Source organism: Enhydra lutris, unplaced genomic scaffold (assembly GCF_002288905.1).
Source record: "Enhydra lutris kenyoni isolate GAN:26980312 unplaced genomic scaffold, ASM228890v2 scaffoldscaffold52, whole genome shotgun sequence".
NCBI lineage: Eukaryota > Metazoa > Chordata > Mammalia > Carnivora > Mustelidae > Enhydra > Enhydra lutris.
This window is the reverse complement of record NW_019154136.1, coordinates 5,866,223-5,881,686: the sequence shown is the minus strand read 5'-3', so window position 1 is coordinate 5,881,686 and position 15,464 is coordinate 5,866,223. Positions and strand designations below refer to the sequence as shown.

The following is a 15,464-nucleotide window of genomic DNA, read 5'->3' as shown; positions in this document are numbered from 1 at the left end:
AGGGCTTTATTTAAAAAAAAAAAAAAAAGAAGTGTCTTCAAGGAAGTTGCAAGATGGTGGAGGAGTAGTGGACTGAAATGACATCAGGTCCCAGGAGTTCAGCTAGACAGTTATCAAACCATTCCGAACACCTATAAACTCAACAAGAGATACAAGAAGAGCAGCAATTCTAGGAACAGAAAATCGACCACTTTCTAGAAGGCATGACGAGCGGAGAAGTGAATCTGAAGCGACAGGAAGATAGACCACAGGGGGAGGGGCTGGCTCCCGGCAATTGGCGGAGCGGCAGAGCACAAAATCCGAACTTCTGGAAGTCCGCTCCAGCGAGGGACGTCACTCCAGTAGCTAAGCAGGGGTGGAGCCCTCGTGGGGACAGCGTGGTCTCAGGTCCTGCGGGGTCACAGAGAGATCGGGGGCATCTGAGTGTGGCAGAGCTCCCAGGTATCAGAGTGGGGAAGCCAACTACAGAGAAAGAGCTGAGGAATGAGCTCTCAGCTCGGGGTTACCTTAAACCCTGATCCAAGGCACAGTCAGACCACTGGTCTTTGAGCAGGGACCCCACAAGTGGGCAGATCCGGGGAGACTCACCTTTCTCCTCCAGGAGGAGAAGCGCAGCAGGAATCTGCTGGGTTTGGAGACTCCAAAAGGGACTATGCGCCAGAGATAGAAACACTCGGTCACAGGCAAGGTGAGCATGGAGCATGGCTGGAAACCAGGGAGACACGAGTGATTGAGCGCTTTTCTCTGAGGCTGCACTGAGGAATGGGGCCCTGAGCTCTCAGCTCCTCCGGGCCGGAGATTGGGAGGCCGCCATTTTCATTCCCATCCTCCGGAACTCTAGGGAAAGCGTTCAGGGAACAAAAGCTCCCGAGACCAAAACTGCGCAGAGAGCGACCTCGAGCAGATTTCTTAGCCTGGCCCCTGGCAAGGGTGGTGTAATTCCACCTGGGGCAAAGACACTTGAGAATCACTGCAACAGGCCCCTCTCCCAGAAGATCAGCAAGAACATCCAGCCAAGACCAAGCTCACCGATCAAGGAGAACACCAGAACTCCAGAGGAGGGGAAAGCAACTCATAGAATTCATGGCTTTTTCCCCATGATCTGATAGTCTTTCAAAGTTAAGTTGTTGTTTTTTTTTAAGATTTTATTTATTTATTTGACAGACAGAGATCACAGGTAGGCAGAGAGGCAGGCAGAGAGAGGAAGTGAAGCAGGCTCCCCGCTGAGCAGAGAGCCTGATGCGGGGCTCGATCCCAGGACCCCGGGATCATGACCGGAGCCGAAGGCAGAGGCTTTAACCCACTGAGCCACCCAGGCGCCCCTCAAAGTTAAGTTTTTAAAATTTTTTTTCTCATTCTATTTTTTTAACTTTTCCTCTTTCTGCTTTTAACATTTTTAAACTAGTTTATCTTAACAATACCTTTTTAAACCTTTATTGTTATAGTCATATTTTATATCTTCATTGTATTTAACCTTATTTTTTATACACATATAGGGCTTTTTTCTTTCTAAATATTTTTGGAATACAATTTCTTCTAATAGATTAAAATATACCCTAAATCTAGCACATGGCTTTGTTTTAGTCTCCAGCCTGAGCACATTCTCTCTTTTTTATTCTTTTTCCAACCAACTTATCTCATCAATTCCCTTTTTAGAATGTGTTTTTAATTTTCATCTTTACAGTCATAGCCCATCCCTTCGCTGTGTTTACCCTTATTTTTGTATATATATAAGATTTTTTTCTCTAAAATTTTGGGAGGTAGTTTCTTTTAAGAGACCAAAATACACCCAAAATCAAGTGGGGTGGCACTGTTCTCTTTACCAGTATGTGTATGTGTGTGTGTATATATATATATATATATATATATATATATATATATATATATATATAAATATATATATATTTATATTTTATATATATATATATAAAATATATAAAAATATATATATATATTTAATTTCTTTTTTCCCCCTTTATTCTCCCCCTGGTTTTGGGTCTCTTCTGATTTGGTTAGCATACATTTTTCTGGGGTCCTTGCCACCCTTTAAGTATTTTATTTTCTTGTTCATATATTCTTATCTGAATAAAATGACAAGGTGGAAAAAAATCAACACACAAAAAAGAATAAGAGGCAGTACTGAAGGCTAGGGACCTAATCAATATGGACACTGGTAATATGTCAGATCTAGAGTTCAGAATGCTGATTCTCAAGGTGCTAGCTGGGCTCAAAAAAGGCATGGAAGATATTAGAGAAACTCCCTCTGGAGAAACAAAATACCTTTCTGGAGAAATTAAAAAAACTAAAATCTAACCAAGTTGAAATAAAAAAAGCCATTAATGAGGTACAATAAAAAAATGGAGGCCCTTACTGCTAGGATAAATGAGGCAGAAGACAGAACTAGTGATATAGAAGACCAAAGACAGAGAATAAAGAAGCTGAGCAAAAGAGGGACAAACAACTACTGGACCATGAGAGGAGAATTAGAGAGATAAGTGACACCATCAGATGAAACAATATTAGAATAATTGGGATTCCAGAAGAAGAAGAAAGAGAGAGAGGGTAGAAGGTGTATTGGAGCAAATTATAGTGGAGAATTTCCCTAATATGGCAAAGGAAACAAGCATCAAAATCCAGGAGGCACATCAATAAAAATAGGTCCATACCCCATCATTTAATAGTAAAACTTACAGGTCTTAGTGACAAAGAGAAAATCCTGAAAGCAGCTTGGGACAAGAAGTCTGTAACATACAATGGTAGAAATATTAGATGGGCAGGAGACTTATCCAAAGAGACCTGGCAGGCCAGAAAACTGGCAGGATATATTCAAAGCACTAAATGAGGAAAATACACAGCCAAGAATACTATATCCAGCTAGGCTGTCATTGAAAATAGAAGGAGAGATAAAAAGCTTCCAGGACAAACAAAAATCAAAAGAATTTGCAAACACCAAACCCAGCCCTACAAGCAATATTGAAAGGGGTCCTCTTAGCAAAGAGAGAGCCTAAAAGTAGTAGACCAGAAAGGAACAGAGACAATATACAGTGACAGTCACCTTACAGGCAATACAACGGCACTAAATTCATATCTTTCAGTAGTTACCCTGAATGTAAATGGGCTAAATGCCCCCAATCAAAAGACAAAGGGTATCAGAATGGATAAAAAAACAAAACCCATCAATATGCTGTCTACAAGAAACTCACTTTAGACCCACAGATTCCTCCAGATTGAAAGTGAGGGGGTGGAAAACAATTTACCATGCTAATAGACATCAAAAGAAAGCTGGGGTGGCAATCCTTATATCAGATAAATTAGATTTTAAGCCAAAGACTATAATAAGAGATGAGGAAGGACACTATATAATACTTAAAGTGTCTCTCCAACAAGAAGATCTAACAATTTTAAATATCTATGCCCCTAACATGGGAGCAACCAACTATATAAACCAATTAATAACAAATCAAAGAAACACACTGACAATAATACAATAATAGTAGGGGACTTTAACACCCCCCTCACTGAAATGGACAGATCATCCAAGCAAAAGACCAACAAGGAAATAAAGACCTTAAATGACACACTAGACCAGATGGACATCACAAATATATTCAGAACATTCCAACCCAAAGCAACAGAATACACATTCTTCTCTAGTGCGCATGGAACATTCTCCAGAATAGATCACATCCTGGGTCACAAATCAGGTCTCAACTGCTATCAGAAGATTGGGATCATTCCCTGCATATTTTCAGACCACAATGCTCTGCAGCTAGAACTCAATCAGAAGAGGAAAGTTGGAAAGAACTCAAATACATGGAGGCTAAAGAGCATCCTACTAAAGAATGAATGGGTCAACCAGGAAATTGAAGAAGAACTGAAAAAATTCATGGAAACAAATGAAAATGCAAACACAACTGTTCAAACTGTGGGACACAGCAAAGGCAGTCCTGAGAGAAAAGTATATAGCGATACAAACCTTTCTCAAGAAACAAGAAAGGTCTCGAGTACACAACCTAACCCTACACCTAAAGGAGCTGGAGAAAGAAGAGCAAAGGAAGCCTAAACCCAGCAGGAGAAGAGAAATGATAAAGATCAGAGCAGATATCAATGAAATAGAAACCAAAAGAACAGCAGAATAAATCAACGAAACTAGGAGCTGGTTCTTTCAAAGAATTAATAAGGTTGATAAACCCCTGGCCAGACTTATCCAAAAGAAAAGAAAAAGGACTCAAATAAATAAAATAATGAATGAAAGAGGAGTACAAACAACACCAAAGAAATACAAACAATTATAAGAACATATTATGAGCAACAATACACCAGCAAATTTGAGAATCTGGAAGAAAAGGATGCATTCCTAGAGACATATAAACTACCAAAACTGAACCAGGAAGAAATAGAAAACCTGAACAGACCCATAACCAATAAGGAGACTGAAGCAGTCATCAAAAATCTCCCAACAAACAAGAGCGCAGGGCCAGACGGCTTCCCAGGGGAATTCTACCAAACATTTAAAGAAGAATTAATACCTATTCTCCTGAAATTGTTCCAAAAAATAGAAGTGGAAGGAAAACTTCCAAACTCATTTTATGAGGCCAGCATTACCTTGATCCAAAAACCAGACAAAGACCTCATCAAAAAGGAGAATTACAGACCAATATCCTTGATGAACACAGATGTGAAAATTCTCACCAAAATACTAGCCAATAAGATCCAACAGTACATTAAAAGGATTATTCACCACCACCAAGTAGGATTTATTCCTGGGCTGCAAGGTTGGTTCAACATCTGCAAATCAATCACTGATACAATACATTAATAAAAGAAAGAACAAGAACCATATGATACTCTCAAAACATGCCAAAAAAGCATTTGACAAAGCATCCTTTCTTGATCAAAACCCTTCAAAGTGTAGGGATAGAGGGTACCTACCTCAATATCATCAAAGCGATCTATGAAAAACCCACAGTGAATATCATTCTCAATGGGGAAAAACTGAGACCTTTTCCCCTAAGGTCAGGAACACAGTAGGGATATCCACTATCACCACTGCTATTCAACATAGTACTAGAAGTCCTAGCCTCAGCAATCAGACAACAAAAAGAAATAAAAGGCATCCAAATTGGCAAAGAAGAAGTCAAACTCTCACTCTTTGCCGATGATATGATACTTTATGTGGAAAACCCAAAAGACACCACTCCAACACTGCTAGAACTCATACAGGAACTCAGTAAAGTGTCAGGATATAAAATCAATGCACAGAAATCAGTTGCGTTTCTATACAACAACAGCAAGACAGAAGAAAGAGAAATTAAGGAGTCGATCCCATTTACAGCTGCACCCAAAACCAAAAGATACCTAGGAATAAGCCTAACCAAGGAGGCAAAGACTCTGTACTCAGAAAACTATAAAGTACTCATGAAAGAAATTGAGGAAGACACAAAGAAATGTAAAAACGTTCCATGCTCAGGGATTGGAAGAACAAATATTGTGAAAATGTCTATGCTACCTAAAGCAATCTACACATTTAATGCAATCCCTATCAAAATACCATTCATTTTTTCAAAGAAATGGAACAAATAATCCTAAAATTTATATGGAACCAGAAAAAACCCCAAATAGCCAGAGGAATGTTGAAAAAGAAAGCCAAAGTTGGTGGCATCACAATTCCAGACTTCAGGCTCTATAACAAAGGTGTAATCATCAAGACAGTATGGTACTGGCACAAAAACAGACACATAGATCAACGGAACAGAAGAGAGAGCCCAGAAATGGACCCTTAACGCTACAGTCAACTAATTTTTGACAAAGCAGGAAAGAATGTCCAATGGAAAAAGACAGTCTCTTCAACAAATAGTGTTGGGAAAATTGGACAGCTACATGCAGAAGAATGAAACTGGACCATTTCCTTATACCACAGACAAAAATGGACTCAAAATGGATGAAAGACCTCAATGTGAGACAGGAATCTGTCCAAATCCTTGAGGAGAACACAGGCAGCAACCTCTTCAACCTCGGCTACAACCACTTCTTCCTAGAAACATCACCAAAGGCAAGGGAAGCAAGGGCAAAAATGAACTATTGGGGCTTCATCAAGATCAAAAGCTTTTGCACAGCAAAGGGAACAGTCAACAAAACCAAAAGACAACTGACAGAATGGGAGAAGACATTCGCAAATGACATATCACATAAAGGGCTAGTATCCAAAATCTATACAGTACTTATCAAACTCAACACCCAAAGAACAAATAATCCAATCAAGAAATGGGCAGAGAACATGAACAGACATTTCTGCAAAGAAGACATCCAGATGGCCAACAGACACATGAAAAGTGCTCCACATCACTTGACATCAGGGAAATACAAATCAAAACCACAATGAGATAACCATGTCACAGCAGTCAGAATGGCTAAAATTTAAAAATCAGGAAACGACAGATGTTGGAGAGGATGCGGAGAAAGGGGAACCCTCCTACACTGTTAGTGGGAATGCAAGCTGGTGCAGCCACTCTGGAAAACAGTATGGAGGATCCTCAAAAAGTTGAAAATAGAGCTACTCTATGACCCAGCAATCACACGACTGGGTATTTACCCTAAAGATACAAATGTAGTGATCCGAAGGGGCGCGTGCACCCGAATGTTTAGAGCAGCAATGTCCACCATAGCCAAACTATGGAAGGAACCTAGATGTCCGTCAACAGATGAATGGATAAAGAAGAGGTGGTATATATATATACATATATATACATACACACACACACACACACACACACACACACAGTGGAATACTATGCAGCCATCAAAAGAAGTGAAATCTTGCCATTTGCAATGACATGGACGGAACTAGAGAGTATTATGCTGAGCGAAATAAGTCAATCAGAGAAAGACAATTATCATATGATCTCCCTGACATGAGGAATTTGAAAGGCAGAGTGGGGGGTTTGGGCGGTAAGGAAGGAAAAAATGAAACAAGATGGGATCCGGAGGGAGACAAACCATAAGAGACTCTTAATCTCACAAAACAAACTGAGGGTTGCTGGGGGGAAGGGGGTTGCGATAGGATGGTTGGGTTAATGTCCATAACCCAACTGTCATTGGGGAGGGTATGTGCTATGGTGAGTGCTATGAAGTGTGTAAGCCTGACGATTCACAGACCTGTACCCCTGGAGCAAGTAATACATTATATGTTAATTTAAAAATTAAATTAAAAAATCAGAAACTAAAAAAAAAAAAAAGTGTCTTCAAGGGTAGGAGGCATGGTTTCCTAAGGTGATGGGAATTCCACAGCAAAGGGACCACGTAAAGGAAAAGCTCTCAGAGCAACTGAAAAGAAAGTACGTTGTGGGGTTGGGGTGAGGCTGGAAAAGGTATCCACAATTAATAGAGCTGTGAATTAAGGGGGTTCAATAATTTCCCATTTACTTGTAATGAGCAAAACATTAGCTTTTGTGAGGAGACAGACAACAAGCAGAGAGCTACAAAGGTGAATTCTGGGCCATGTAGCAGGTCAGTACCAGTCCTGCTCAATTTCTTAAGATGTCTACACCCACAGTGCTGATGGGTGATAACCAATTCGTATCAGCTCGGCTCTGCAACAGCTCAGGGTGTCTTCAGAATTACCAAAGAATGTCCTGTAATCGGCATCACTGAATTATTAAGTGAACTCAATAGCTTCCAAGTCTTCGGAAATCGAATGTTCACAGAGCAAATCTGGCAATTTGCAGAGTAAGATCTTAACCGTTTGTGATAAAGAGAGGCTCCCGCTCGGGGTAGGCAGCTTAGCCCTTCCAGTGGCTTTCTTAAGAAGCGGTCACACAGAGCCATGGAATAGTCAGCATTTAACGTCGAGGTTGTGGTCGAGAGCACAGACGGTGGGGCAATCGCACCAAAGAGGAAGTGAGGGAGCAACGGAGTAGCTCAGCAGCAGACCGTCCGAGGGATGGGAACGGCTACACCTTGACAGCTGGACTCCCCAGGGATCGGTGTCAAGTCAGAGTCTAATCCCCTGCTTTTTGGCACAGCTCAGTGAACAGAACACACATTACCCCACGGGTTGATTTATCTCAGCCAGAGGCCTCCTGAAACTTCCTTGTTTCCCCTTCGTAGAAGGGGGTGAAAGGAAGAGCGTGACTCCAGGGAGCTGCTTCGGAGACACTGTTCATGAGCAGCTCGAAAGTGCCTCGGATACCTTGTTCTAAAACTACGGCTCAGCGCAGTCATTCTGCTGGAGGAGTCACTGTACTTAACTGCGTGAGTTGTCAGGAAATTAGACCTATGTTACATGATCTTGGCAGACAATCAAGGTTTGTAATATTTTGTTTGTGTTTAACGGACGAACGCATATGGGGACTGTTGGGGAAGGTAGATTAACCTACTCTTTAACCCAGGCCAAGCAACCTAACTTTTCAGGGTCAGCAAGAGCAGGAGGACACTGTTAAAGCCATGATCGCTGAAACTAGGTGACCCATTACTCTGCCCCCAGGGTCTGAGCCTCTCTCTGAGCCTCTGTGTCAGCCTGTCGCTCAAGTTCTGTATGTTCCCTGAATAACATACATAAGACTCATAACATTTACCATGTTTCCTATTTTCAGATCTTCTTATTATGTGGTAATTGTCACCTCTTCTCAAAAGCATGCATGAAAATCACACACACCAGTGGGTCTCAAGTGGGAGCGATTTTGTCCCCCAGGGGACATGTGGCAATGTCTGGAGACATTTCTGGTTGTCACAGCTTGGGGGGAGGAGTGCTACTGGCATCTAATGACTAGAACCCGGGGAGGCCACTCACCATCTTACAGTGTGCAGGGCAGCTCCTACCATAAAAAATCATCCTGCCCCAAATGTTCATTTTGCTGAGGCTAAGAAACCCCAAGAAAGACATAAAGACACAGCACTGAACTCAACAGGTATCTTAAAATTGGGATTTTGTCTATGCCTGTCCAATTAAAGAGCCATTTGGCCATGCAATTCAACAACACGGATGGTCACAGTAAGTCAACGAAGGTACAATATTTGATTGTTGGTTTATTACAGTGACAGAACAGGGAGGAGGAAGGACAACTCGGCTCATCTATCTCAATCGTCTAAATGAGTCAGATGAGCTGTGCGAAATCAGGGCACTTGGGAGAGAGCACTCCACTCTGTCACCAGCTACACCTGTGCCACCTTGAACCCCACCACTGAGGCTTGGGTTTCCAAGGAACACAAAATAGAAAACCTGTCTAACCCACTAGTTGGATTTGACACAGACCGTACCCAAACACTTCGCAAGTTGTATAAGACGATAATAAGGAGGTATTTATTATGACCTGCCGTTTCTCTGAAAGTGTTGCCAGGCAATCACGGATTCATGCACACCGTCCGTGACCATTATACTCCAGCATCTTGATAGCCCATCCAAACGAAGACCGGCTGGTTCGCTATCTTGAGTATCTCTTGAACACGCTAACTGCTCTCCACCTCCAGTCCAGCTGCCATCATACGCAGGTCATTCTTCTCTCATCTCTCCCTGGCCCCACCACCAGGATGCACTCTGCCTCCTGCTCACCCTCAACTCCATCCTGGGCTCCACATAGATGGAATGCAAATCTGACCAAGTCACCAGAAGGCATTAAGGACAACACCCAGCTGGAAGGATGGAGTCACACCATAAACCAAATGTGGGAAAACCATGGGAGGAAAGGCTGGGAGGAGAGCATTAGCTGCTACAGGACATTTTTGTTCTGATGATAAAAACAAGAAGACCGTGGTGCTATACTTTGGAAAACTGTCACATTATACAAATGGCGAATGCTCTTGTCTACTTAAGACCATTATGACCGTGTAAAAACATGAGCAAGTGTTGTGGCAACTCTTAGCATTTTCACTATTCAATCGTCCCTTTAGAAAACAGACCAAATGGCAGGCGCACAATAGGCACTTAACAAATGTTTGTTGAATGAATAAAATGTGAGCCACTGATTTCTCACGGGAAGTCTCGCCTTGGGCAAATGAAAAAGCACCGAAGGAAGAACATTAAATACTTGCCCCCTGGATTACATCTCAGGGTAGGCAGGAGGTACTAAGATACGGTAATACATAGTGGGGCAGAACCACGTGGCGCAAAGGAAGTGGATTCTTCGTGCTAAAAGGCAAAATGAGCTTTTGGAATTACTTAAACCAGGATGGGGGAAGCAGACGAAGAAAGCAGTGTTAGAAGAGATGTTAAGCCTTAGAGGGTTATGTTGATATGAAAAGCAATGGGTCACACTTAATAAAGAACATTCTTTTGACTTGTGACTGATACAGAGCTGCTGAATGCTGCTGCTTTATCACCCTTAAGTATGCATGAGAAACTTCTAGAGGACCCCGGGTGATTTCTTCCAACCTGAAAGCCAACAAATTCCCTCTGGAATCTTCTTTTTTATAGCCCTAAATCAGAAAATAGGCATGTGGTGGTCTGTGCTTGAAAAAAAGGCTAGTTCATCAGCGAATCTTCAGAGCACAAGAGGAGATGTCAGCATTAGCTTGACTCTAAGTTTGTGCTTTTAGCAGGATGAGACAGCTGAATGAAAATAGTTTTTAAATTGTTTGGGGATGCATCTGCCTAACTGAGGCAATAATCATTCACAGAATGGATAGATTTTTTTTTTTTAAAGTAAGGAATTAGTTCTCACCTTTCCTCCTCCACCTTGGAAATGGCATAGAGACCTCAGATTGCAAATCAAAGGGCATCAGCACACAGTTCAAAATCTGGAAAAGGTGGTGGGGTAAAATGTCGACTGGGAGTAATGAGCACAGACTTCAGAACCTTCAGTGCAAGGAAACCTCTGCCACAACTGGGTTACCCTTAATATCACTTTAAAAGGAAAATCACTGAGCCACGCGTGTCTCCAAAAACGAGCATTAGTAACTTACTAGTGTTTCAGTTGTCATTTCAAGGCAAGTTAATGGCAAAACTAGAGAAAGCCATCATAAGATTCCTAGAATGTTCACCGGTAGGGACCCTGATGATTTTCTAATTCAGGTCCTCTTTTTTTTTTTTTTCCTCCCAACGCATCAGCATGAAAGGGTAGGGCTTCCAGATTAGCCCAGTGGCCCCCAGCTGATCCAGGACCCACCCTGGCAACAAGAACCAGGACCTCTGTATTTACAATTCCTGTCCACTCTCCACTCCTTTCTTTAAATAAAATATATATTTTTAGTTTTGTTGTTTTTTTTTTTAACGTGGAGAGTGCATTTTGGAGGACAGGAATTCCAGACAGATAACTGTGAGACTAATTATAAATACTGATGATTCTTAACTTTGTGCCTGCTTCTCTCCGATTTTAAAGTAGCATGTGTAATTTCAGCAGTGAACATCACGTCAAAGACAAGTCAGTAAAGTAGCAGACGGCAGGACGTCTGCAATGGCCCATCTCAAAACACCGCATCTTACAACTGGAAAATAAATGTCCAAAGACCGGGGTGAGCTAAGGCGGCTGCCTGCCGGCTCCCTGCAGGCGGCATTCAGAACCTTCAGGAGTAGTACTCATTCCTCAAAAACATCTCTTTTCTCTCTCTCTCTCTCTCTCTCTCTCTCTCTCAAAAATAAACTCAATCTGGAATCTGGATTTGCCGGTCCGTCGTTCACCTTGAAACCTTGACTCCTACTTTAAAAGAGGAAAAGCCCTTGAGCTTTTAGTCTGTGGTGTCCTGCCGACCCCCCGTGCAGAGTCCACGCAGTGCCTGGTGCTCGGTTTGCCCAAAGTCCCCGGTAAATATCTGAGGAGTATTTGAGTCAACAGGGAGGAGAGAAGCCACTGGCAGAAGACCCCCTGGCGTCACCTTGTGTTAATCGGATAATGTGCGACATTCTGTCCCGCCACAAACTCTGAGGGAGATGCACACCCTCTTTTCCAGAAGCAAACCGGCTGCACCCCAAAGTGCCCTGCAGCATTTTCTCATGAGAATCCACTAGCCCCACGCTCAGATCGCGGAGCAGCCCTGCCTCCCGGCTAGTTCTATTCTCCTTCTTGCCGCATATCTGACCGAAGGTTGAGCGGGCGAACCTGGGCCCCAGGAGCCCCGTTTCTCAGACCTGGCCGGCGAGGCGGCGGCACGACTCAGCCTCTGGCCGCAAACGCCGTGTCCACCGCGCGGGGCAAAGGAACGCGGGCTTCAGGGCTGGGGGCTCCCATTGTAGGGTGCAGCCGAGTTTCTAAGCAGGTGACGCTCGGGGGTGACGCCCAGGACGCCTTCCAACACCCTAACCCCCGACCGAGGACCTCTGGGGAGACACTGGTCCCGTAAACCCCAAGCTGTCCCCTCCCGGGCCGGCCAAGTGGCGCCCCCTGTCGCCCGTGTGCGCGCCGGGACACTCACCGCGTAGTGCAGCTGTGGTTTCTGGCGGTGTACCGGGTCCCCCATGTCGCCACTGAGAAGGAGTGACAGGCCCCTGAGCACAGCTTGGGGTCGCGGCGCCTCTCCGAGGTCCCCCTATTTCACCGCCATCCCGGGCCAGCCCCCGGACGCGAGCCCCGTTCCCCGCGCCCCCAGCGCGCCGCAAAGCCCGCAGGCACCAGCGTCCCGCCGAGAGGCTGACAGGGACCGGGAGGAGGCGGCGGCCGCGGCGTAAAGGAAGGAGAGGGAGGTGGAGGAGGAGGAGGGCGAGGAGGAGGAGAGGAGGAGGAGGAGGAGAGGAGGGGGCGGAGGTGGGGGAGGAGGGGAGGGGAGCGGCCGAGTCAGATGGGATGGGCGGGTGCTTAATTCCTTCCGCTCCGGGCGGGCTCCTGTCGCTGCTGCCGCCGCCGCCAGCTGCTGGGGGCTGCAGCGACGGAGCGCGCCCACGACAGGTGTCAGGGCGGCCGGCGCTCCTACCTCCTGCCCCTCCACCCCTGCCAGGCCCGTGGGAGCCGCGCCGCCAGCGCTGGGGCTGCTGAAGCCCTCAACATCAGCGAGAGGGCGAGCTTGGGTTTCCAAGAAAGAGCGACTTTCGCTAACTTTGAAAGGGGTGTGGGCCTGACGCTGGGAGGCGATTCGGAACCCGCTGGGGCGAGGGCGGAGTTTTGGTGTTCGGAAAAGCCCTCCTTCGCGGGAGTCTCGACGGCGGGAACCCCGAGAGAGGGCAGGCCTGAGAGGGGCCAACTAGTGCGGCCCGGGGGAGCTGAGGAAGGCCCGAGGAAGGCCCGGCCGGTTGCCGGCCTGACCGCGCCACTTTGGGTAAACCGAGTCCCAGAGAGCTTGCGGGACCTGGGCACGTCTGAGGAACCCAGCTGGAAGCGGGAGTCGCGTAAGAATCTGCCACCACGCAACGGCGGGTGTTGGTGCCGGGTTGCATCGGAGTTGGGGGCTGGGGTCGCTGCTTTCTGTGCCTTAGCTCTGAGGTGCGCATCAGAAGAGGGCACAGCAAGAATCTGGAAACAGAAGAAACGTATACTCCTTGCAAATGCTGCCAGATGAACCAAATAATTTTTAGCACACACTGGAGGTTCACAACACCACTGAAAACCGGCCTCCGCTGTACAATCCCTTGTGGAAGTGTGCACTTGGAAACACCCCAGAGGTCCCTCCCTCGGCCTGGCATTCTGTGATTTACCTGAGGTTTCCCACAAGCTAAGTCCAGACAAAGGCAGGGTCTGGGGCCAGTGTGGAGACTCCAGACCCGGTGAAATCCATCAATCAAAGCCCAAGACGGGGAGCTACCCAGGGGAAGGCGGGTTTCTGGGTGGCCTGTCTCCATTCTTCAGGGTTCCCACGGTACTGCACTTGGCCAGGAGCACTTCCTGCGCTCTGTGTGGGTGCACCGGGTGGGAATAAGGGAAATAACATGTGTCCCCCGTGTTTGAACCCTTACGATTCAGTTGGATGAACCACCCAACTAATAATATTTTGAAAACAATGGCATCATAATTGTAAATATGGACATTGTAAAAACAACAACAACAACCAGGAATGTGAAGCCAGGGGCACAGGTATCCTGAGGAATAGATAATCCCATGACCATTCATCTTTCTGGAAAGCTCTAAGATTACATTTGCTAAAGCTGATTACACGCTTGCCCTCTGATCCAGGAATTCCACTCCCAGATGCGTAGAGAAAAGTGGGTGCCAACAGCTTCCTCACGTACGAGGATATTTAAAATCTTGCGGTAGATTCGCTAAAATGAAAACAATCGAGATGCCCATCAACAGCTCCTCGATGGACCAATGGTGGTCTGTTCAACAATGGGATATTACTCAGCAATGAACAGAAGAGAATACTGACACACACAATGACATGGATTATTCTCACAAATGTTGAAAGAAATCATACACAAAATAGGACACAATGTATGATTCTACTTACTTATTCCAGAATTGAAATTCAAATGTTGAACTGAAATAGGCAGCTGTGACCAACTTATGGTTACAGAAGCCACAACAGGGATAAATAAACAAGGAAATAAATATAAACAAATGAGTATCTATTACCAAGATAGGGAGTTGGTACTGACTGGGAAGGCGGCACAAGGGAACCTTTCGGGGTGCTGGAGACGTTCTGTATCTTGATCGGTTAGACACCTTACCCGAGGACACCCACATGGAAAATCTCATTGAGCACTCCAGTTCAGATTCCTGTAATTTACACCCTTTGCTATGTGTATTTTATACTGCAGTAACATAAAAATAAGCTTAAAACCAGTTCCCTGTCCCAAACGGGAACTTATGACCAGCGTGTTGCCGCCTGTCTTGAGAGAAAGTCCACGTCACCATTCACCCCGGTCCCCCTGCAGGACGCGCTGCACAGGTCTCCTTCCCCTCTGCTGCCTGGGAGACCAGAGCTCGCCTGCTCACCTTGGAGGCCCTCCCTGCTTCCTCACACCTCCAGGCAGAGCTGGAAAAATGATATGCTCAAGTCCCCTCTTCACTTCGGCTCTGCTCTGCTGCAGAAAGCAGCCGTTAGAGCTCTGGCAGCGAAGACCCGTAGGATAAGGCAGAGAAGAACTAGCATCGGCTTCGCCACGCGGCATCTTTCAGAGAATGAAGCCCGGACCCATTTAGGGACCTTCGCTTCACCGTGGTCCATTTAGAAAGCTGAACTCTCCAGCTTTAGGATTTCTCTCTCTGTCATACTGGCCATCGAACCTCCAAAGCTAAAAATCCTTTGCCCTACGGAAACGGGTTCATTATTAATATACATAAACAATACAAGGTGTGTCCCTGGATTTAAAAACCTGAACCATGGGGCGCCTGGGTGGCTCAATCAGTTAAGCCTCTGCCTTCAGCTCAGATCATGATCCTGGGGTTCTGGGATGGATTGAGCCCTGCATGGGGCTCCCTGCTCAGCAGGGAGTCTGCTTCTCTCTTTCTCTCTGCCCCTCCCCCAACTCGTGTGTGCTCTCTTTCAAAGAAATAAATAAAATTTTTAAAAAACACCTTAACAACAGTGCTTTGATCATTACCCCACAGTAAGCCACCCCCATGTTAAATTGGCTCACCTCACATTGTTGGTGTGCCACCTTTGAA

General features: G+C 45.3%; 1 protein-coding gene across 1 annotated transcript in view; it reads right to left on the bottom strand.

Moving 5' to 3' along the window:
- Positions 1–13,543, bottom strand: part of LOC111157136 (Rho GTPase activating protein 6) — a 253,856-nt gene extending 240,313 nt beyond the window's left edge. The window contains 4 exon segments of the mRNA XM_022518387.1: positions 12,343–12,414; positions 12,416–12,637; positions 12,640–13,038; positions 13,040–13,543. Coding sequence (XP_022374095.1) covers positions 12,343–12,414; positions 12,416–12,637; positions 12,640–13,038; positions 13,040–13,543 — 1,197 coding nt within the window.
- Positions 13,544–15,464: the final 1,921 nt, after the last annotated feature.